Source organism: Piliocolobus tephrosceles, chromosome 21, assembly GCF_002776525.5.
Source record: "Piliocolobus tephrosceles isolate RC106 chromosome 21, ASM277652v3, whole genome shotgun sequence".
NCBI lineage: Eukaryota > Metazoa > Chordata > Mammalia > Primates > Cercopithecidae > Piliocolobus > Piliocolobus tephrosceles.
In genome coordinates this window covers 6,839,688-6,860,851 of record NC_045454.1, presented here as the reverse complement: position 1 = coordinate 6,860,851, position 21,164 = coordinate 6,839,688, and the positions used below count along the sequence as shown (strand labels likewise).

The following is a 21,164-nucleotide window of genomic DNA, read 5'->3' as shown; positions in this document are numbered from 1 at the left end:
TTGGGAGGCTGAGGCAGGAGAATTACTTGAGCCCGGGAGGTGGAGGTTGCAGTGAGCTGAGATCGCACCATTGCACTCTAGTCTGGGCTACAGAGTGAAACTTCATCTCAAAAAAGAAAAAAAAAATCAAGTAGATAAGATGGTTAGGGAAGGCTGTTGTAGGAAGGTACTGGAAGACTGGAAGTTGAATATTCCTGGGGAGGGAACAGCTTCTGAAAGTAAAACAAACATAGTGATTCAGGGACTGGAAAAGAATCAGCTAAGAGGAGTGGCATAGGTCTTTATATTTTTAAATATATGCTTTATTTTGCAATACTTTTTTGTGTGTTTTTTTTGAGACAGGGTCCCCCTCTGTCACCCAGGCTGGAGTGCAGTGGTGTGATCATGGCTCACTGCAGCCTCAGCCTCCTGGGCCCAAACCATCCTCCTACCTCAGCCTCCCGAGTAGCTGGGACCACAGGCACACACCACCACACGGGGTGCCTTATTTTATAGAGACAGGATCTCAGAATGTTGTCCAGGCTGGTCTCAAACTCCTGGGTTCAAGAGATCCTCCTGCTTTGGCGTCCCAGAGTGCCAGGGGATTACAGTCATGAGCCACCATGCTCACCTGGAATACTTTTATACTTACAGAAAAGTTACAAAGATAAAGTTACAAAGATAATAGAGACAGTTCTCATCTACTCCTGACTCAAGTTCCTCTAATGTTGCCATCTTACGTCCTCATGTAATGTACATGGTACATGAGTCACAACTAAGAAACTGGCAGGACTATTAGGTAAACTGCAGGCTTTATTTGGATTTTACCAGTTTTTACACTAATGTCCTTTGTTTCTGGTCCTGGATCCAATCTGGACTACCATGTTAGATTTGGTCTCTCTCCTTAGTCTCCTCTAATCTGCGGCCCTCTCTGTCTTTCCTTTTTTTTTTTTTTTTTTGAGACAGGGTCTCCCTCTGTCACCTAGGCTGGAGTGCAGTGGCGCTGTCTCAGTGCACTGCAACCTCCACCTCCCGGGCTCAAGCAATTCTCCTGCCTCAGCCCCCTGAGTAGCTGGGATTACAGGTGCCCGCCACCACACCCCACTCATTTTTGTATTTTTAGTAAAGATGGGGCTTCACTATGTTGGCCAGACTGGAGGTCTATTTCAATGAATACTATGAACTCATTTAATCCACATTTTAAAAAATCATTTATTTTAATAGAGAAGAGGTCTTTCTGTGTTGGCCAGGTTGGTCTTAAACTGCTAGTCTCAAGCAATCTTCCCACCTGGGCCTTCCAAAGTGCTAGGATTACAGGGCATTTTAAAATATTTATTTATTTATTTATTATTTATTTGAGACAGTCTTGTTCTGTCGCCCAGGCTGGAGTGCACTGGTGCAATCTCTGCTCACTGCAACCTCCGCCTCCCGGGTTCAAGCGATTCTCCTGCCTCAGCTTCCCGAGTAACTGCGATTACAGGCCTGCGCCACCATGTCCAGCTAATTTTTGTATTTTCAGTAGAGATGGGGTTTCCCCATGTTGGCCAGGCTGGTCTCGAACTCCTGGCCTCACGTGATCCTCCTGCCTTGAGTGCTGGGATTACAGGGGTAGGCCACCGTGCCTGGCCCGCAACATTGCATTTTAAGGAGAAGTCCCAGGCACCAGGATGGCCCTATGCTGGACGATGTTAGTCGTCCAGGGACTGGCCGGAATAGGATTTTTGCCAAGAGATCTGGCTTGCTTTTCCTTCCTAGAGACTGATGAGAACCCGGATCTTCAGATTTCAAGTCAGGGTCTACCCATTCGGTTACTTTAAATCCCAGAGGCAGATGGCGCTTACTGCTCAAGTCTAGCGTCATGGGATTGTTCTAGCTTGTTCTTTTATTGCTTCTCCTATTACTAAGATCAGGATCTGACGCCTTTTGGAAACCAGGGTCTGACCTCTTCGTTTACACGTACCTCGCCCTTTAAGGTTTTACTGTTCCGCCCCTTGTGCCCCCGTGGCGCTAGGAGACTGGAGGCGGGACCTTGTGTCGCTAAGGAAATGTCGTTCACGCAGCTTCCAAAATTGACAGGCTAGTTCTGAAAACCGACCAATCAACTTTGCGTAAGGGGAAGCGAGACTTCCGATTTGTTGGGGAACCCAGCGGCGATGGGTTAGGGTCCCACCCACTTCTTGTTGAGCTACGCGACTCACTATTCTCGGCTCTGATTGGCCAGAGAGCTCGCGTCGCTTTTGAATCCCCACCCAGCGTACTCCGCCAGCCTTGCCTTCTCCCTCTGGTTGGCGAGCGCTTTTCTGCGCCTTCTTCAGGCATTTTTGCTGAGGCTTTTGTCTGCGCTTGTTCGGGGAGGTTCTGGCAGCGTCCGGGAGACCTGGCCCAGTCCTGGAGATGCGGAGCGGAGCTTGGAGGGAGAGAAGGAACTGGGTTGTTGAGGGGAGAATCCGTCTCGGCATCTCCTTGGTCCACTGGGGAGCCCCATTGCCCCATCCACCGCTTAGAACCAGACCCTTCCTTTAACTCTCCACTCCCCATCCCTACTGGCTTTAGACCTTCAACGTTCCAAGATTCGACCTTCGGGGTCTCCCCATTCCCTTCGGGCTCACAGATTTCCTTAAATCCCCCTCCTCCCCGAATCCCCTTCCGTCCCTGGAGATCCTGGGGCCCCTGCTCTTTCCCATTCATTCCATCCCATCTACTTGGGGACCCTGCCAAGGGCAAGGTGGGCGCCTCTCAATGCCTCTTCTACCCTCATGTCCTCTCTCCTCTTTTAGGTCCAGGAGGTCATCTTTGCCTCCTTTCCCTAAAATCTCCCCACATTTAGAGGACCTCGCCCAGCTTCTCCCCTCTCAACCCTGTGGAGGTGTCAAGGTTTGGGGGCCACCTTTATTATTGTCGGGGCGTCAAGGTTCGGGGGTCACCTTTGTTGTTTTTGTTTGTTTGTTTTTTTGAGACTGAGTCTCGCTCTGTCGCCCAGGCTGGAGTGCAGTGGCGGGATCTCAGCTCACTGCAACCTCCGTGTCACCAGCGTCCCTGTGAAGAGTCCATCAACAGGCTTTGTATGAGCAACAAGGCTGTTTATTTCACCTGGGTGCAGGCGGGCTGAGTCCGAAAAAGGAGTCAGCAAAGGGTGATGGGATTATCATTCGTTCTTACAGGTTTTGGGATAGGCGGTGGAGTTAGGAGCAATGTTTTGTGGGCAGCGGGTGGATCTCACAAAGTACATACTCAAGGGTGGGGGAGATTACAAAGAACCTTCTTAAAGGTGGGGGAGATGGCAAAGTACATTGATCAGTTAGGGTGGGGCAGAAACAAATCACAGCAGTGGAATGTCATCAGTTAAGGCTATTTTCACTTCTTTTGTGGATCGTCAAGTTACTTCAGGCCATCTAGATGTATACGTGCAGGTCACAGGGGCTATGATGGCTTAGCTTGGGCTCAGAGGCCTGACACTCCGCCTCCCAAGTTCAAGCGATACTCCTGCCTCAGCCTCCTGAGTAGCTGGGATTACAGGTGCCTGCCACCAGGACCGGCTAATGTTTGTATTTTTAGTAGAGACGAGGTTTCACCATGTTGGCCAGGTTGGTCTCAAACTCCTGACCTCAAGTGGTCCACCCACCTCAGCCTCCCAAAGTGTGGGGATTACAAGTGTGAACCACCACGCCTGGCCTAAGCCCTAATTCTTCATTGCCACAATGAGAGGAAGTACAGGAAGTGTTGAGATCATGGGCGTGGAGTCCAACTGACATGCTTGACTGATGTCACATACTGGCTCTGCCCCTGAAAAGCTGAGTCACCTTGGGTAATTTGCTTAGCCTCTCTGAGCTTCAGTTTCACTCGGGAGCTGAGCAAGAACACTTGTCTCAGAGTTGCTATGACATTCAAATATGGTGGTGTATGTAAAGGGCTCAGCATGGAGCTTGTTCTTATTAAGCCCCGTGGCATGTGGGCATCTATGCTATTTCTTTTTTTTTTTTTTTTTGTAGAAAAAAGTTTATTTGCTCATTTTTGTTTGAATCTTGAAATACAATTCCTCACTGATGATGCTAGTATAAAATGGTGGTTATGAATCCATGCTAGCCCAACGAAAACTAATTTAACATTATTGGTAAAAATGAGTCATTTTTGAATCTCTATTAAAATTTGAACTGACACATAAGCAAATCTATGCTAAAACTGGAACTGCTGGGCTGGATGCGGTGGCTCACGCCTGTAAACTTTGGGAGGCCGAGGCGGGTGGATCACGAGGTCAGGAGTTTGAGACCAGCTTCGCCAACATGTTGAAACCCTGTCTCTACTAAAAATACAAAAACTAGCCAGGTGTGGTGGTGCATGTGCCTGTAATCCCAGCTACTGGGGAGGCTGAGGCAGGATAATCACTTGAACCCAGGAGACGGAGGTTGCAGTGAGTCGAGATCGTGCCTTGGCACTCCAGCCTGGGCAACAGAGCAAGACTGTCTCAAAACAAAACAAAACAAAAAACTGGAACTGTCTTCTCACATTACATATAATTTACTTTCCAGCTTCAACCATCTGATGTTGAAATCTAAAGCACCCTCTTGAGTTAAATGTCCCTGACAAATCATGTAGATGGACAAACCAGATTGGTGGTCTTTATCTGCTGGTGATAGAAAAAGGCTGCAAGAGGCCAGGCGCGGTGGCTCACGCCTGTAATCCCAGCACTTTGGGAGGCCAAGGCAGGTGGATCACGAGGTCAGGAGATCGAGATCATCCTGGCTAACATGGTGAAACCCCATCTCTACGAAAAATGTAAAAAAATTAGCTGGGTGTAGTGGCAGGCGCCTGTAGTCCCAGCTGCTTGGGAGGCTGAGGCAGGAGAATGGCGTGAACCTGGGAGGCGGAGCTTGCAGTGAGCCGAGATTGTGCCGCTGCACTCCAGCCTGGGTGACAGAGCAAGACTCCGTCTCCAAAAAAAAAAAAAAAGGAAAAAAAGAAAAAAGCTGCAGTTTAGTACTTAAACCTGCAGTTAGTGGTCAACTTTGTACCCACATAGAGTAACTAAGGAGAGCTATGAAATATCAAAAGAAAACTAGAGGCTAGGACAAAGAGGCAATGTCAGCCATGCCAGTGCAAGCTGGTATGCACCCCTGTATTTCAGCCAAGGGCAGGCAATCAAAAATTACAGATTATTTCCTTAACTTGACCAAACAGTGTATTTTACCTCTGAAAATCTTGTCAAGGGTTGCATTTCATTGTACCTGGTAAAACACAAAGTCCACTCTCATGAAAATATTATATTTTTCAGAGGAAATATTATATGTAATACATTGGCCGGGTGCGGTGGCTCAAGCCTGTAATCCCAGCACTTTGGGAGGCTGAGGCGGGCGGATCACAAGGTCAGGAGATCGAGACCACGGTGAAACCCTGTCTCTACTAAAAATACAAAAAATAAGCCGGGCGCGGTGGCGGGCGCCTGTAGTCCCAGCTACTCAGGAGGCTGAGCCAGGAGAATGGCGTGAACCCGGGAGGCGGAGCTTGCAGTGAGCCGAGATTGTGCCACTGCACTCCAGCCTGGGCGACAGAGCAAGACTCCGTCTCAAAAATAAAAGAAAACCTGCACCACCTCCTTTTGAAACTGGACATCTTCCTGTGGGTTAAGCAACGAGATCCCAGCCGGGCCAGACAAAGCTGCCATGCCAAAAGCAGCTGACACTAACTCCACGCAGTGCTCCCAGAAACGTCAGGCTCCCAGCTCCCCTGAGGCAGAAAATGGGGATCTATGCTTTTAACATACATATATGTACACAGTCCAAGTGATGGAATATCAGGGTCAGTGGCAGCTGGGAGGGTGGAGGAGGCAGCACCACCTGATATTTGGGAGGGAGGATGGCTGGGAGTTGCCAATATGTGGAGTGAGGGACAAGTCAGGGTTGTCTCTAAGATTTTGAGTTTGGGCAGTGGTAGCATGGTAAGCTAAGATCAAGGATACAAGGGGAAGAAGGGCTTTCAGGCTGGGAGCATTTAGGAGAGCATGGGAGAATAATGCATGTGTTTTGGACATGTTGAGGTGCTTGCAGGATGTCCACATACAGATGTCTGGGAACAATAGATGTAGGCTGGGTGTGGTGGCTCACTCCTGTCATCCTGGTCTCCTGGATAGCTGAGGCAGGAGGCCTGCTTGAGGCCAGGAATTTGGGATCAGCATAGGCAACAAAGCAAGACCCCATATCTACCAAAAAAATTTAAGGTTGGGCACAGTGGCTCATGCCTGTAGTCCCAGCACTTTGGGAGTGTGAGGTGGATGGATCACGAGGTCAGGAGTTCGAGACCACCCTGGCCAACATGGTGAAACCCTGTCTCTACTAAGAAAAAATACAAAAATTAGTCAGGCGTGGTGGTGCATGCCTGTAATCCCAGCTACTCAGGAGGCTGAGGCAGGAGAATCTCTTGAACCTGGGAGGCGGAGGTTGCAGTGAGCTGAGATTATGCCAGTACACTCCAGCCTGGAAAACAGAGTGAGATTCCATCTCAAAAAAAAAAAAAAAAAAATCAAGACGAAATAAATGTGGTGCTCTCTAGAGCTGGAGGCTGTTGATAAAAGTGTGGGAATTACCACTTGGGAGAGTTCATCTCTGCCTGTTCCAAAATCCACTGTGAGCATTGCCAGTGCTTTCATGAAGAGGTCGCATGAGAGTCTGGCAGGAGTGGTGCCATCTTCATATTACAGGCTGTCTTAGTTCATTTGTGTGGCTATAATGGAATACCACAAACTGGGTAATATTTAAATAATAAAAAAAAGTATTTCTCATGGTTCTGGAGGCTGTGAAGTCCAAGATCAAGGCACCAGCAGGTTCAGTATCTGGTGAGGGCCTGATCTCTGCTTCCAAGGTGTGCCTCTGTTATGGAAGGTGGGAGGGCAATAAAGGGCCAACACTGCATGAAGCCTCTTTTATAGTCTTTAATCCCATTCATGAGGGAGGAGTCCTCATGACAAAATCACCTCTTAAAGGCCCTGTCTCTTCATATTATTGCATTGGAGATTAAGTTGCAACATGAATTTTGGAGGGACACAAGCATTCAAACCATGGCAGAAACTCTTTGCAAGCCATTTTGCTGCTAAAACTTGAGGGTGGGGGTATGACTCATTTAATAAAGATGATCTTTTTTGTATAAATGATACCAAAGTCCTCCTCATTAGCAGGTGTTGAATAGGACATTTTCTTTCTTTCTTTCTTTCTTTCTTTCTTTCTTTCTTTCTTTCTTTCTTTCTTTCTTTCTTTCTTTCTTCTTTTCTTTTCTTTCTTTCTTTCTTTCTCTTTCTCTTTCTCTCTCTCTTTCTTTCTTTTTTTCTTTTTTCTTTTTCTTTTTTTTTCTTTTGAGATGGAGTCTCACTCTGTTGCCCAGGCTGGAGTGCAGCGGTGTGATCTTGGCTTACTGCAACACCCACCTCCCAGGTTCAAGCAATTCTCCTGCCTCAGCCTCCCAAGTAGCTGGGATTACAGGCACCCACCACCACACCCAGCTAATTTTTGTAATTTTAGTACAGAGGGGGTTTTGCCATGTAGCCAGGCTGGTCTCAAACTCCTGACCTCAAGTGATCCACCCACCTTCACCTCCCAAAGTCCTGGGATTACAGGTGTGAGCCACTGTGCCCTGCCCTGAATAGGACTTTTTCTGTTACCTCTTAAATGGTTTAAAGAGGGCAGCCAATAATGGGGTCAGAAAGCTTCTCTCTGCCTAGTTTCCCCAAAAAACAAAGCTGCCAGCTGGCTGTTGGACAGGTGAGAAGTCTTTGGTGAGATGCTTCATCATCCTCTCTTTCCCTAAACTCTTCACATTTACCAGGGCTCTGGGTAGGAGGGGGTGCTCCAATAAAATGTCTAGGAAAGACTTGCGTTTCCTGATAGAATGGGAGGAATCAACATGCTATCTCCCCATTGGGTGTCTGTGTGGGCAGTCAACCTCTTGCTGTGCCCTGCATCTCTTTGTGCAGGGGAGAGGAGCATTAGAGAGGAAAAGCTGGAGGCAATGAGGGGCTTAGGGCAGTGTAGCCTGTATTCCCCAGTCCAGCATGGTTAGGATGTATGGGTTTCTGAGTCCTTTCTAGCTACTATAACAAAAATACCATAGGCTGGGTGGGTTGTAAACAATGAAAATTTTTTTCTCATAGTTCTAGAGGCTGGGAAGTCCAAGATCAAGGTGTCAGCAGACTCAGTGTCTGATGGGGACTCACTTACTGGTTTACAGATGGTGCCTTCTGGTTGTGTCCTCACATGGCGGGAGGGACAGCTCTCTGGGGTGTTTTATTAAGGGCACTAATCCCATTCATGGGGGCTCCACCCTCATGACCTAGTCACCTTCTTTAAGTCTTGACTTCAAATATCATTACATTGGGGGTTAGGACTTCAACCTAGATTTTGGAAGGACACATACATTTTGTCTATAGCAGGGGGTGGATGGACACGAGGGAGGGTAGCTGGGCTTCCGCAATCTAGGTGATATGTCACCCAAGAAAGCCGTAACAGGCTGCATGGGTGTCTGCCAATGGTGGAATTGGAGAAGGCATGGGAGAAGCAGGGGACCCAACTCTCATATCAAGAAACAGAGGAGGCCGGGCACGGTGACTCACACCTGTAATCACAGCACTTTGGGAGGCTGAGGCGAGCGCAACAGTTGCAGTCAGGAGCTGGAGACCAGCCTGGTGAACATAGCGAAACCCCGTCTTTAATAGGAAAAATACAAAAATTAGCTGGGTGTGGTGGCACGCATACCTGTAGTCCCAGCTACTCGGAAGGCTGAGGCATGGGAATCGCTTGAACCTAGGAGGCAGAGTTTGCAGTGAGCCGAGATCACACCACTGCACTCCAGCTTGGGCAACAGAGCAAGACTCTTGTCTCAAAAAGCAAACAAGAGCATGATTGAATCAGTGATCAGAAAAAACAGAGCAATTTTATATTCATATTTCCTGGAGTTAATGTCCCAATTGACTGGTTAAAAAGAATATTTGACAATACAGAAAGTTCCCCTTGGGTTTTCTGACTCCAAGCCTGGTGGGTTTCTTTCTTTCTTTCTCTCTTTCTCCCTCCCCCCCCCCTCCCCCCCTCCTTCCTTCCTTCCTTCCTTCCTTCCATTCTTTCTTTCTTTTTTTCTTTTCTTTCTCTCTTTCTTTCTGTTGTTGTTTTTCTTTGCACAACATTGCCTTTCCCCAAGAGTACTAGATAACAATGCCCTCCCTCCTAGTCCCAAGTCACTATTGCAGAAGTCAGGACCTTAACACACACATTTCGAAGTTACTGACTCCTGGTCAAACTTGGTGCCTTAGCAATGCAATCTTGTAATTTCCCAGGTCAAACAGATCTTCAAGGGTTGCTCTCATGGCAGAATTTGGTGGTAGAAGGAAGGAAGCAGAGGCTTAATCTTTGGGCAGCTTGTAGGGAGTTCCCTTTTTCTCAAGCCCTTGCAGTGTAGCAGGACAAGCCACAGACAAAACTCCTCAGATACTGGATTAAAGAAGGAAGAGGTTTTGTATTTGGCCGGGAACGTCGGCAGACTCTCATCTTAAGAGCCGAGCTCCCTGAAAAAGAAATTCTTGGCCTTTTTAAAGGCTTACAACTTTAAGGGGTCCACGTGAAAGGGTTGTGATAAATTGAGCAAGCATGGGGAATGTGACTGGGGACGACATGCGTCAGCTAACAGAACAAAAAGTTTTACAATGCTTTTTTCTTACAATGTCTGGAATTTACAGATAACACAAGTAGTTTAGGTCAGGGGTTGATGTTATTATTATTACCTTTTTTAACTCCTAGGGCCAGGTGGTGGTGCCAAGGTTGTCTGGCTATTTATCTTACTTTTGTTTCTTTCTAGCTTTTTGCTTTCTGTCTCCTCCTGTCTTGTGAACTAGGCAAGGTGGGGGGAGGAGGGCAGCAGGAGTAGTAGTGGTCTCCTTCCTCAGCAGCATCTGTCCCACTCTAAGCTTAGTTAAAGGAGACTGTGTAACCAGCAGTGCTCATCCATCCTGGGCCTGAGTTTGAATCCCAGCTCTGCAGTTCAGCTGTGTGACATGCAAGACCTTGTTCCTCTTTGAAGTCCTTCTGTAAAATGAGGTGGCTGCATTGGGTGATCCCAGCCTACACCATGAGTCTGTAGTCCTATTGTCCTGGGTATACTGGTGTCTGGTGGCCAACTTCGGTCCTTGCAGCGAATTCAGGTTTTCCGTTTGTTTGTTTGTTTTGTTTTTGAGACATAGTCTTGCTCTGTCGCCCAGGCTAGAGTTCAGTGAGATGATCTCAGCTCACTGCAGTCTCTGCCTCCCGGGTTCAAGCGATTCTCATGCCTCAGAACCCTGAATAGCTGAGGATTACAGGCACCCACCACCACACCCGGCTAATTTTTGTATTTTTAGTGGAGACAGGCTCTCGCTCTGTTGCCCAGACTGGTCTCAAACTCTGGAGCTCAAGTGATCCGCCTGCCTTGGCCTCACAGTGTGCTGGATTACAGGTGTGAGCCACCATGTCCACCTCAGTTTTTTATTTTTTATTTTTTTCCACATCTGGAGGGTTTAGCACAGCCAGGAAGCCACACCGGAGAGAGCCACCTTGCCATGTCACCAACTATGCAATAACTACCGAAGAAAGACCCATTGGGTGGCTATGGAGTGTTTGGGTGAGGGAGAAGGGACAAGATGGAGGAAGGTAAACAAGAAGGCACCACCCCTGTTGCTTCCGGGTTCCTCCTCACCAACTTTCCCGTGCGCGGGAAAATGCAGCCTGCACCCGGGAAGATGCAGATCAACGGAGCATGTGCCAGGTGACGTCAATCCGAAGAGATTGAAACTTACCCGGCCACACCTATGGAGACGCCCCTATCACGCCCTTATCCCGCCCACTGCCCTCCCCCTTCCAGTACCAATGCATAAAAGTCAGCTGCCAGCAGGAGCCGGTGTGACTTCTTCGGCCCCCAGTCGTGGACTGGGGAACCTCACCCGAGAGCGCCAGTGTGACTTCCCTGGCCCCCCACACCTGAGGACTGGAGAACCTCGCCCGAGAGTGTGTGCATATTTGCAATAAAGGGCTGCCGCTTTATTATGTACTTTGGCCTCATGTTTAATTACTTAGCTCTCCTAAATTAAGTTACATTAAATTAAATTAAGACATGGAGGAGCAGAGGTCAGCAGAGGAGATGGCCAGCAAAGTGCTCACCTTTGCTCTATTTCTTCTTCTTTTTAAAAATTCTATTACTATTATTATCTTTTGAGATGGAGTCTCACTCTATCGCCCAGGCTGGAGTGCATGGGGCGATCTCGGCTACTGCAACCTCCGCCTCCCAGGTTCAAGCAATTCTCCTGCTTCAGCCTCCCGAGGAGCTGGGATTACAGGTGCCCGTCACCACACCTGGCTACTTTTTGTATTTTTTAGGTGAGACGGGGTTTCACCATGTTGGCCAGGCTGGTCTTGAACTCCTGAACTCCTGACCTCAGGTGATCCGCCCACCTCAGCCTCCCAAAGTAGTGGGATTACTGGTGTGAGCCACCGTGTGATTTTTAGCATGTTGTAAGTTTGTTGTTCTTCATTCCATTTCCAAAGCATTCCCGCCTCCATCCCTGCACGTGTTTGCACTTACTTAGATTGGTGGGTCTGAGAGCGCATTAGCACCCCATCCACATGCAGTCTCCTGCCCTTCCAATCCTCACCCTGAAAACCTTCCTCTAGTCACAGACCTAGTCATTTTTGCCATGGCTACTCTTGAGCTCTTTGTGAACCTCTGCGCCCGCTTCCTCTTCTGTGAAAACAAATGAGTTTATGTAGATTAAGATCTAGCTGACTTCTGTAAAGGATCAGATGGTAAATACTTTAGGCTTTGCAGGCTAACGACCCAACTCTGCATGAAAATAACTGCAATGTGTAAAGGAATGGGCATGGCTGGGTGCCACACTGAAATCTGAATTTTCATCTCCTTCCCAGGGGTCATGGAAGAGTCGTCTTCTTCGGACTTTCCCCTGAACCATTTAAAATGTAAAACCATTTCTAGCTTGCAGGTGGTATGAAAATAGGCAGCAGGCTGGAGGTGACTTAGGAGCCTATCTAGTCATCTTTTTTTTTAATTTTTTTTTTTTTTTTAAAAAACAGAGTCTCGCTCTGTTGCCCAGGCTGGAGTGCACTGGTACAATCTCGGCTCACTGCAACCTCTGCCTCCTGGGTTCAAGCAAGTCTCCTGCCTCAGGCTCCGGAGTAGCTGGGACTACAATTGCGCACCACCACGCCCGGCTAATTTTTGTATTTTTAGCAGAGACGGGGTTTCACCATGTTGGCCAGGCTGGTCTCAAACTCCTGGCCTCAAGTGATCCATCCACCTCAGCCTCCCAAAGTTCTGGGATTACAGGCGTGAGCCACTGCGCCCAGCTGTATCTAATCATCTTTAAAAGCCCTCCCACCTCTGAGAACCCATGAGACTGAGCAGTCCTCTGGACCGGAGCTGGGGTGTGTCAGAGGCAAATCTTTGCCTACCTTCTCAGAACACCATATTCAGAGAAGGCCACTCAGGACACATTTGTCAGGCTGTTCCGAATGCCCAGGTCTGGGATGAGATGGCCTATCCATGGAGGAGTTTTATTTTTTTTGAGACAGGGTCTCACTCTGTTGCTCAGGATGGAGTGCAGTGGCGTGATCTTGGCTCACTGCAGCCTCGGCTTCCTGGGTTCAAGTGATCCTCCTGCATCTGCCTCCCGAGTAGCTGTGTTACAAGAAAGGGGTCCTGATCCAGACCCCCAAGAGAAGGTTCTTGGATCTCACACAAGAAATAATTCAGGGCAAGGCGGTAAAGTGAAAGCAAGTTTATTAAGAAAGTAAAGGAACAAAAGAATGGCTACTCCATAGACAAGAGTAGCTCCTAGAGCTGCTGGTTGCCCACTTTTATGGTTATTTCTTGATTATTTGCTAAGTAAGGGGTGGATATTCATTCCTCCCCATTTTAGGACGTATCAGGTAACTTCCTGACATTGCCATGGCATTTGTAAACTGTCATGGCACTGTCAGAAGTGTAGCAGTGAGGACGGATGACCAGAGGTTACTCTCGTGGCCAACTTGGTTTTGTTGGGACTTAGTTGGCTTCTTTACTGCAGTCTGTTTTATCAGCAAGGTCTTCATGACCTGTATCTTGTACCGACTTCCTGTCTCATCCTGTGACTTAGAATGCCTTCACTGTCTGGGAATGCAGCCCAGTGGGTCTCAGCCTTATTTTATTCAGCTCCTATTCCAGATGGAGTTACTCTGGTTCAAATGCCTCTGACAGCTAGAACTACAGGCACACATCACCAAGCCCAGCTGTGTTTCGTTTTTGTAGAGATGAGGTTTCACCATGTTGCCCAGGCTAGTCTCCACCTCCTGGGCTCAAACAATCCACCCACCTCAGCCTCCCAAAGTGCTGGGATTACAGGCATGAGTCACTGCACCCAGCCCATTTGGAGGATTTTTTTTGTTGTTGTTGTTGAGATGGAGTCTCGCTCTGTTGCCCAGGCTGGAGTGCAATGGCGTGATCTTGGCTCACTGCAACCTCCACCTCCAAGGTTCAAGCGATTCTCCTGCCTCAACTTCCCAAGTAAGTAGGACTACAGGCGCCTGCCACCATGCCCAGCTAATTTTTGTTATTTTTAGTAGAGACGGGGATTCACCAAGTTGGCCAGGCTGGTCTCAAACTCCCGACCTCAGGCGAGCAGCCCGTCTTGGACTCCCAAAGTGCTGGGATTACAGGTGTGAGCCACCGTGCCTGGCCAGATGTTTTTTGAGAGACAGACAGAGAGAGAGAGAGAGAGAGAGAGAAAGAGAGAGAGAGAGAGAGAGAGAGAGAGAAACTTTGCACTCTGTTATCTTCAACCTCTTTCTTACTCTCCCTTCCTTCCTAGCTGAGGTCCCAGTCCTAAAACCTAAGAGTCCTTCATTGGAACTTGACTTCTGCATAATCCTCCTGGGTGCCCTTGGGCATCCAGGCCTCGGGCCTGGATCTGATAGCTGGGAAGTTGAGCGTGGCATAATGGAGCTCCTCTTGGCTCTCCTGGGATTCTGGGGCTTGAGTGGATGATTTGGGTTCTGGGAAACTAGGTAACTGATGCTGCTTTTTCTGATTCTTCTTTGATTCTGGGGAGGGAGCACCTGGTGGAAGAGGGGTCCGAGAAGGACTGCTTGGTGTGGCTTTCTGATTCCGATTCTGAGCCTGAGGGAAGAACCACCATCCTTCATTCATTCATTCAGCAAATATTTGAGCACTTACCACACGTCGGGCACTGATTTACAGCACAGAATGAAACTAAGTCTCTGCCCTTGCCTTGCTGAGCTTGCATTCCATCTTGGAAGGAGGAACAGACGATAATTAGCAAAGTACAATGACTGGTAAGTGACAAATGCCATCAAGAAATTTGAGCACCTTCTAGAAGTCAGCGAGAGGAAGGGTGAGACGACCATTTAATAGGGCATCCAGGGAAGTTCAAGACCAGCCTGGCCAACATAGCAAAACCCTGTCTCTACCACAAATACAAAAATTAGCTGGGCGTAGTGACACATGCCTGTGGCCCCAGCTACTCAGGAGGTTCAGGCAGGAAAATCACTTGAACCTCAGAGGTGGAGGTCGTAGTGAGCTGAGATTACACCACTGCACTCCAGCCTGGACAACAGAGAGAAACTCTGTTTCAAACAACAACAAAAAAATTGATAGCTGGTGGTGGTGTCTCACACCTGTAATCCCAGCACTTTGGGAGGCTGAGGTGGATGGATCATCTGAAGTCAGGAGTTGGAGATCAGCCTGACCAACATGGTGAAACCCCATCTCTACTAAAAATACAAAAATTAGGGGGGTGTGGTGGTGCTTGCCTATAATCCCAGCTACTCGGGAGGCTGAGGCAGGTGAATCGCTTGAACCAGGAGGCGGAGGTTGCAGTGAGCCAAGATCTTGCCACTGCACTCCAGCCTGGACAACAACAGTGAAGTCCCATCTCAAAAAATAAAATAAAATAAAAATAAAAAAATAAAATAAAGGGTAGCATGCATGCACGGAGAGACAGACTGGAGGGGGTGAGAACGGAAGCAGAGAAGGCATGCAGAAGGGGCCTGTGGTGCCCGAGAGAGGTGTTGGTGCATGGCCTGTGGGAGTGAGGGAAGAGTAGGGAGAACTGGCTTGGTTGTATTTTGAAAGGAATTTGCTGATGGATTGGTTGTGGGGTGATAAGAAGAGAGGAGTGAAACATGATTCTAAAGCTTTGGACTTGGCTGGGAAAATGTGGTGTTATTTGCTAAGATGGGGATAGAGATGGAGCATAAATGGTGGAATTAGTCTTTTTTTTTTTTTTTTTTTAAGATGAAGTTTCACTCTTGTTGCCCAGGCTGGAGTGCAGTGGCATGATCTCACTGCAACCTCCGCCTCCTGGGTTCAAGCGATTCTCCTGCCTCAGCCTCCTGAGTAGCTGGGATTACAGGTGCCTACCAACATGCCCAGCTAATTTTTTGTATTTTTAGTAGAGATGGGGTTTCACCATGTTGCCCAGGCTAGTCTCAAACTCCTGGGCTCAAGCAATCCACCCACCTCAGCCTCCCAAAGTGCTGGGATTACAGGTGTGAGCCAGCATGCCCGTCCTTTTTCTTCTTGAGAGAGGGTCTCACTCTGTCAACCAGACTAGAGTGCATGGCATAATCACGACTCACTGTAGCCTCCAACTTCCAGGTTCAAGAGATCCTCCCACCTCAGCCTCCCAAGTAGCTGGGACAATAGGCATGCACTACCACACCTGGCTAATTTTTAATTTGTTTTGTAGAGGAGAGGTCTCACTATGTTGCTCAGAATGGGGAATTATCTCACATTGGTTTTGGACAGGCTAAGTTTGAAGTGCTGATTAGACACTCACATGGAGATGTTGCATAGACAGTCTGCAGTTCACGGAAGGAGCCAGGAGATAAAAATTTTGCAGTCATCAGCATAAGATGTTATCTCTTAATAATTTCCAGAATTTACAGAGTATTACTCAGGGGCCAGGTGATATTTTGAATATTTTATTATATAAGTACAATATATTTAACACCCAGCATCATCCTAGGAGGTGGCCGCTAGTATTATCTCCATGTTACAGCTAAAGAAATTAAGGCACAGAGAAGTGAAGATACTTATTTCATCACACAGTGATGACAGCAGGATTTGAACCCATGCAGGCTGATTTCAGACCCCCTGTGCTGAATCACTATGAGGTACAGCCTCCTGATGATACGCATAATTGTTAAGCAGTTAAGTGTGATTAGTAACATCAATGGTGGCAGTAATAATGGAATAATGGCTACCTATTGAGAAAGCGCATGTATTCTAATCCTCAAACCAACTCTCAAAGGAGACAGAGGAAGAAATGAAGGCTCAGAGGGGCTGAGCGACATGGCTGAGGTCTCATAGCTATAAGTGCCAGCCAGGATTTGAATTCAGTACTATCGTTGGCACTTTTCACACCTTGATGTTCGTAAGATAAGGGGTGCAGAAGTCTGAAAGTGGGGTGTCAGCTTTAGAGAAGAGAAAGAGCGGAAGCATGGCCCAGACACTCACCAGGGGGCCGGCCTTTGGGACCACATTGATGTAATCCAGGATCGTGCTGTGCCGGGAGAACCTGGGTCTTGGGGTCTCTGCCTGAGTCTGTCTCTTTGGTAGAATCTTCATGCTGAGGAAATGAACACGCCTGTTTGTGCACTGTTGCACCTCCCTGTGACAGACTGCCACGTTTACTACTTGAGACCGTCACTACGACAGTTACGACTACTACTACTACTTGAGACTGTCATTATGAGACTGAAAGGAGGACAAATGTAGAAATGAAAACTCAAGACAAAAGAAACTATTTTAAAGGAAGGGGCCAGGGGAAGAAGAAGAGGGCTCCCTGCTTCTAGTGAGCAAGGGCAGCCATCTGAGCCTCTACAGCCCTTCGTATTTATTGGGTAGAAAGAGCAGGGAGCAGGGAGGTAACGACTGGTCAGCTGTTTAATCGATCACAGGTTCATATGATTACTAACAAGCTTCGGATGTGCCTAATTACAAGAAACACTTTGCTTGGGGTGTGACTACCCTCAGTATTCCTTCTGGGAAGCAGACGCAGTTTGTCGGTTTGCCAACATTCTGCATTTATGAGAACAGTTTGCTGTTTACTTGTATAGCCTCCAGTGGTATACTGAGATGATCACGAGCCTCACTCTTTCAGCCGGCAACACCTCCCCTCTTCCTGGGTCCAGGCCCCAGACCCCGCTACTCCTCTTAACCTACATGATCAGGGCGAGGCAGAGGCAAAGAAGAGCCGTGACGCCGATTCCCAGAAACGCTCCGTTGGAGAATGCCGTGGAGATGAGTCCCTTCTTATCTGCACACGGAGAGGGTCAGCTGGGCATTTCCCATCCACGCAGGGCTCACGAAGCCCACTCGTCACTCAGCATTCAGGCTTCCAGTTTCCATTGTGGACATTGTATCTGCAACCCCTCTGTTTACTTTTAGGAAACCCTGCCACACCCCGGCCCAGGTGTTAGGACTCCCCATTGTGTTATCCTGTCCACATACAGATGCCACGGGTCTCCTGTGTCCCTCCGAGCTCCTGCTTCAACCACAGGACCCTACTCTTTGCCCCACTCAGCTTCTCCTCCAAGAACCTCGGCATTCAGGAGGCCCCCTAACCTGGAAGCTGCAGGATGGATCCACTCCGGGCCCCATGGACGTTCCAGGCCTCACAGCTGAGCCTGAGGCCGGAGCTGAGCCCTCCATGGAGGCTCAGGGAGCTGTTGGCCCAGGGCCCGACTGAGCTGGGGGTGACCTCAAAGGAGTCCTGGCTGCTGTTCCCCTCCAGCAGCTCCTCCCCAAGCCACCAACGCAGAGAGGGGGCTGGGCTGGCTTGGGAGGAGCAGCTGCAATGCAGACCCTCAGCCTCCCAGGAGCAGGAGGGGCCCAGCAGCTGTGGGGGGTCTGTGGGGAGGGAGGACAGGACTCAGCAGGGGCCCCTTCCTGGGACCCAGGTGCCCCCCTTTCCCCACTCACAGTGCACGGAGAGGCTGAGAGAGACGTGCTGGGAGCCCAGCGGGTGCTGAGCGTGGCAGGTGAACTCTCCTTCTTGCTCCACTTGAATCCGAGGCAGCTCCAGGACCCCGGGGTCTGAGGACTGGGAGGGGCCCATGGTCTGTCCCCCCTGGGTCCAGCTCAGCCTGGCTGGGGGGCTGCTGTGGGTGACACAGACCAGGCGCAGGCTTTGGCCCTCCAGGACCGGGAGGGACGTGCCGTTCCCGAGGTTTTCCAGGACTAGGGAAGGAAGGGGCAGAATCCATGTGCAGCTCAGGGCTCAGGGACCCTCCTGCGTGGGGATCCCCCAGATGCCTGGGCCCCCAATTCGGCACCGAGAGGCCCTGGCTCCTCTGTCCCCTTTCCCACCTGTCCTGTTTGCTTGGGAAACCGTCACTGTCAGGTTCTCCGGAGGATCTGAAATGGAGAGAGGGGACCGGCTCTAGACGGGCCAGGGGCTCCCTCTGGGTAAAGGGAAGCGTCCTGGAGACTGAGGTGGGGGAAGTGGGTGGGATAGAAGGGCAGTGCAGAATCACCCACTGAGTCCCAGACACAAACTGCATGAGGGTCTATACAGGTAAGGTCAGTCCCCGAGGCCTGGGGCTCCAGATCCCCTCAGCTCTGGGACCCTGAGCCCAGCCCCTGCATCCCCACCCGTTCTGCCCTCCCGATGGACTCCAGGCCCCTGCTGGGCACACTCACACTGCACAGAGAGATCCAGGGCTCGCTGCTGGGAGCCAAGCCTGTTCTCCGCTCGGCAGGTGTAGCGCCCTGAATCCCCGGCCTTCACCCCGGGCAGCTCCAGCCCCAGGGGTCTGGGGCCCCAGGGGTGGGATGAGGAGAGGACTCTGTCCTGCAGGACCCAGCTCAGCATGGCGGGGGGCTGGCTGTCAGCAGCACAGAGGAGCCGCAGGAACTGGCCTTTCTGGGCTTGCAGGTATGGGACATTTCCCTGGGGCTGGAGCTCCAGAGCTGGAGTGGGAGGAAAAAAAAAAGAGAGGGAGGGAGAAAGAGAGAAGAGAGAAGGGGCACAGGGAAGAGCACATCCCCTCATCCCCTGAATCCTTTTCATCTAAAGATGACTGGCCCAGCCCCAGCCCGACGGCCCTCGGTACCTGACGTGTTGTCACGCGAAATGCTGATAACAAGGTCTCTGGGGGCGTCTGCAACAAGATTGTGAGCTGGCTACAGGGAGGGATGGTTTGTTCCCACAATGGGAAAAATTCCCCCAGGGAAAAGAAAGTCAGACTATCCCGGGAAGACAAGTGGCCAGCCAGTGCCATGGCTCACTCGTGTGGACCAGACGCCATTCCCATCCCTCTCCCAGGGCTGCATCAGTGTCCTGGGACCCCACGGCATCCTCTCCCTGGACGCTCCTGAGCTGGGAGCCGCTCACTGCCCCGCTGGGCTCCTCCCCCTCCCCTGTCTCCCCACCCCTCCCCGCACCCACCGGGTCTGTCTGCACGCCCCAGCGTCCCAGGCCACACTCACAGGCCACGCGGAGTCGGACGGTCCTCTGTGCGCTCACACCCTTTCTGGAGAAGTCCACATGGCAGGTGAGGTCGGTGTCGTGGTCCTGGGGGCTGGGCGTGAAGCTGAGCACTGAGAAGTGGGAGGTGGTTGGTCTGGTTCCTTGGGAGGAGAGGGCAGCCCCCGTCCAGGAGAAAGAAGGGGCCAGACATTCCTCAAAGGCCCAGTTAAACACACAGATGACCGTCACCGACTGCCCGGGCTCCAGAGTCTCGGGGATGTAGACATCAGGCTTCTGAGTCAGGGCTGGGACAGAGACGGGGGTGGGGGGTTCTAATGCTGCAGGGGTCCCTGAGAGCCCTCTCTGCTCAGCCCATAGCCTGTCCCCAGGGTCCCTCCCCAGTGTGAGAGGCAGGGGTTCCCACCACATTCCATACCTGTTACTTTTAGAAAGAACCCATAGTTCATGAAATTATATCTCACATATCTTCCTCTCTCCACCCGAAAGAAGTACCATGCCTCATCCTCCCTCTGCACGTCTCTGATCACCAAGGAGCAGCTCCCCTTGCTGGGATCCCCAGTGAGCTGGAATCGGCCCTGGGTGCTCGTTTCCACCTCTCGACTCTGGTCGTTTGTCGCCACTGGAGCACCCTTGCTTGTCTCAGTCCCTGCTTTGAACCAGTAGCCATAAGCTGGGGTAGACTCTGTCCAGTCCTTTGAGGGGTAGTTGAAAGAGCAGGGCACAGAGACACACAGGCCCTCTGGCACCGTCACCGACTTCTGCACTTGTATCCAGAAGCTCTCATCCATAGCCTGGGACCCTGTGGGGAGACAGAGGCTCAACCTACAACCCCAGCCCTAGCTCGGCCCCAGGTCCTTTCTGGCCCTCGGCCCACTCACCGCCCAGCAGCGAGGACAGCAGCAGCGGCAGTAGCATCTCGGCATAGGAGGCACGGGACCTGCCTGAGTCAGGCCTATTCTCTGGTCGTGCTGTGAGTGGCTCAGGGCTCTTGGCAGAAGGGGAAGCCGAGGGCGGAAGCTGAGCCCTGGGGCCTGATGCATGAAATAAGCTTCAGATGCTGAGGTCACAACTCCTTTCCCTTCCTCTGCACTCTCCAGCCCACCTTGCCCAGTTGTCCCCTGGGTCTCCTAGGGGCCCAGCCTGGCCTTGGGCTTGTTGAGCTGGTCCTTCCAGAGCTCCCTGTGTAGGAGGAGAGAGCAGGCTTGTGTCTATCCTGGGGGCCTGGCTGGGGGTGGGGTAGTGGGGTAGGGGCTCTCCCTCTGGGCCCTGGGTCATTGAAAAAGCAGAAGTGAAAAATCCACAGTGAGCTACCCTTGTCTGGGCCACTGGTGGTGTAGGTGGTGGGTACAGGGGAAGGGACAGTTACTGGAGGGGGCTGGTCTTGTCAGATAAAATGCAGGATGCCTGGTTAAAGCTTTCACAGATAAATTGTGTGGGGTTTTTTTTTTTTTTTTTTTTTAGTATAAGTATGTCCCAAATGCTGCATGGGATATACTTATACTAAAAGGCATATTTGTTTATTTGAAATTCAAATTATTTATTTATTTATTTATTTTGAGATGGAATCTCGCTCTGTCACCCAGGCTGCAGTGCAGTGGCACGGTGTCTGCTCACTGCAACCTCCGCCTCCCAGGCTCAAGCAATTCTCCTGCCTCAGCCTCCTGAGTCTGGGATTACA

The 21,164-nt window shown here is 50.2% G+C and overlaps 1 protein-coding gene across 5 annotated transcripts; it reads right to left on the bottom strand.

The window, feature by feature from the left end:
* Window positions 1-12,756: 12,756 nt before the first annotated feature.
* SIGLEC10 (sialic acid binding Ig like lectin 10) lies at window positions 12,757-20,701 on the bottom strand. Of its 5 annotated transcripts, XM_023182547.3 has the most exons (11): window positions 20,365-20,701; window positions 19,902-20,285; window positions 19,486-19,770; window positions 19,110-19,157; window positions 18,697-18,966; window positions 18,364-18,411; window positions 17,977-18,234; window positions 17,620-17,904; window positions 17,218-17,311; window positions 16,510-16,621; window positions 12,758-14,148 (listed from the first exon to the last, which is right to left on the bottom strand). In XM_023182547.3, the coding sequence occupies exons 1-11, from the start codon at window positions 20,399-20,401 to the stop codon at window positions 13,873-13,875; spliced, it is 2,097 nt and encodes a 698-aa protein (XP_023038315.2). In that variant the 5' UTR covers window positions 20,402-20,701; the 3' UTR covers window positions 12,758-13,872. The 5 variants fall into 5 exon arrangements, 4 of the variants coding, with proteins under 4 accessions (XP_026304169.1, XP_023038315.2, XP_023038316.2 ...); XM_023182548.3 differs by lacking the exon at window positions 17,620-17,904 and having other exon boundaries at window positions 20,365-20,698; XM_026448383.2 differs by lacking the exon at window positions 18,697-18,966 and having other exon boundaries at window positions 13,675-14,148; window positions 20,365-20,699.
* Window positions 20,702-21,164: the final 463 nt, after the last annotated feature.

Coding starts and splice junctions, on each gene's coding strand:
- SIGLEC10 (XM_023182547.3), bottom strand. CDS start 20,401: ATGCTACTGCCGCTGCTGCTGTCCTCGCTGCTGGGCG. Junction 19,158..19,485: donor CGTCCGACTCCGCGTGGCCT/GTGAGTGTGGCC, acceptor ATCTTGTTGCAG/ACGCCCCCAGAGACCTTGTT. Junction 17,905..17,976: donor TCTCAGCCTCTCCGTGCACT/GTGAGTGGGGAA, acceptor CCCTCCCCACAG/ACCCCCCACAGCTGCTGGGC.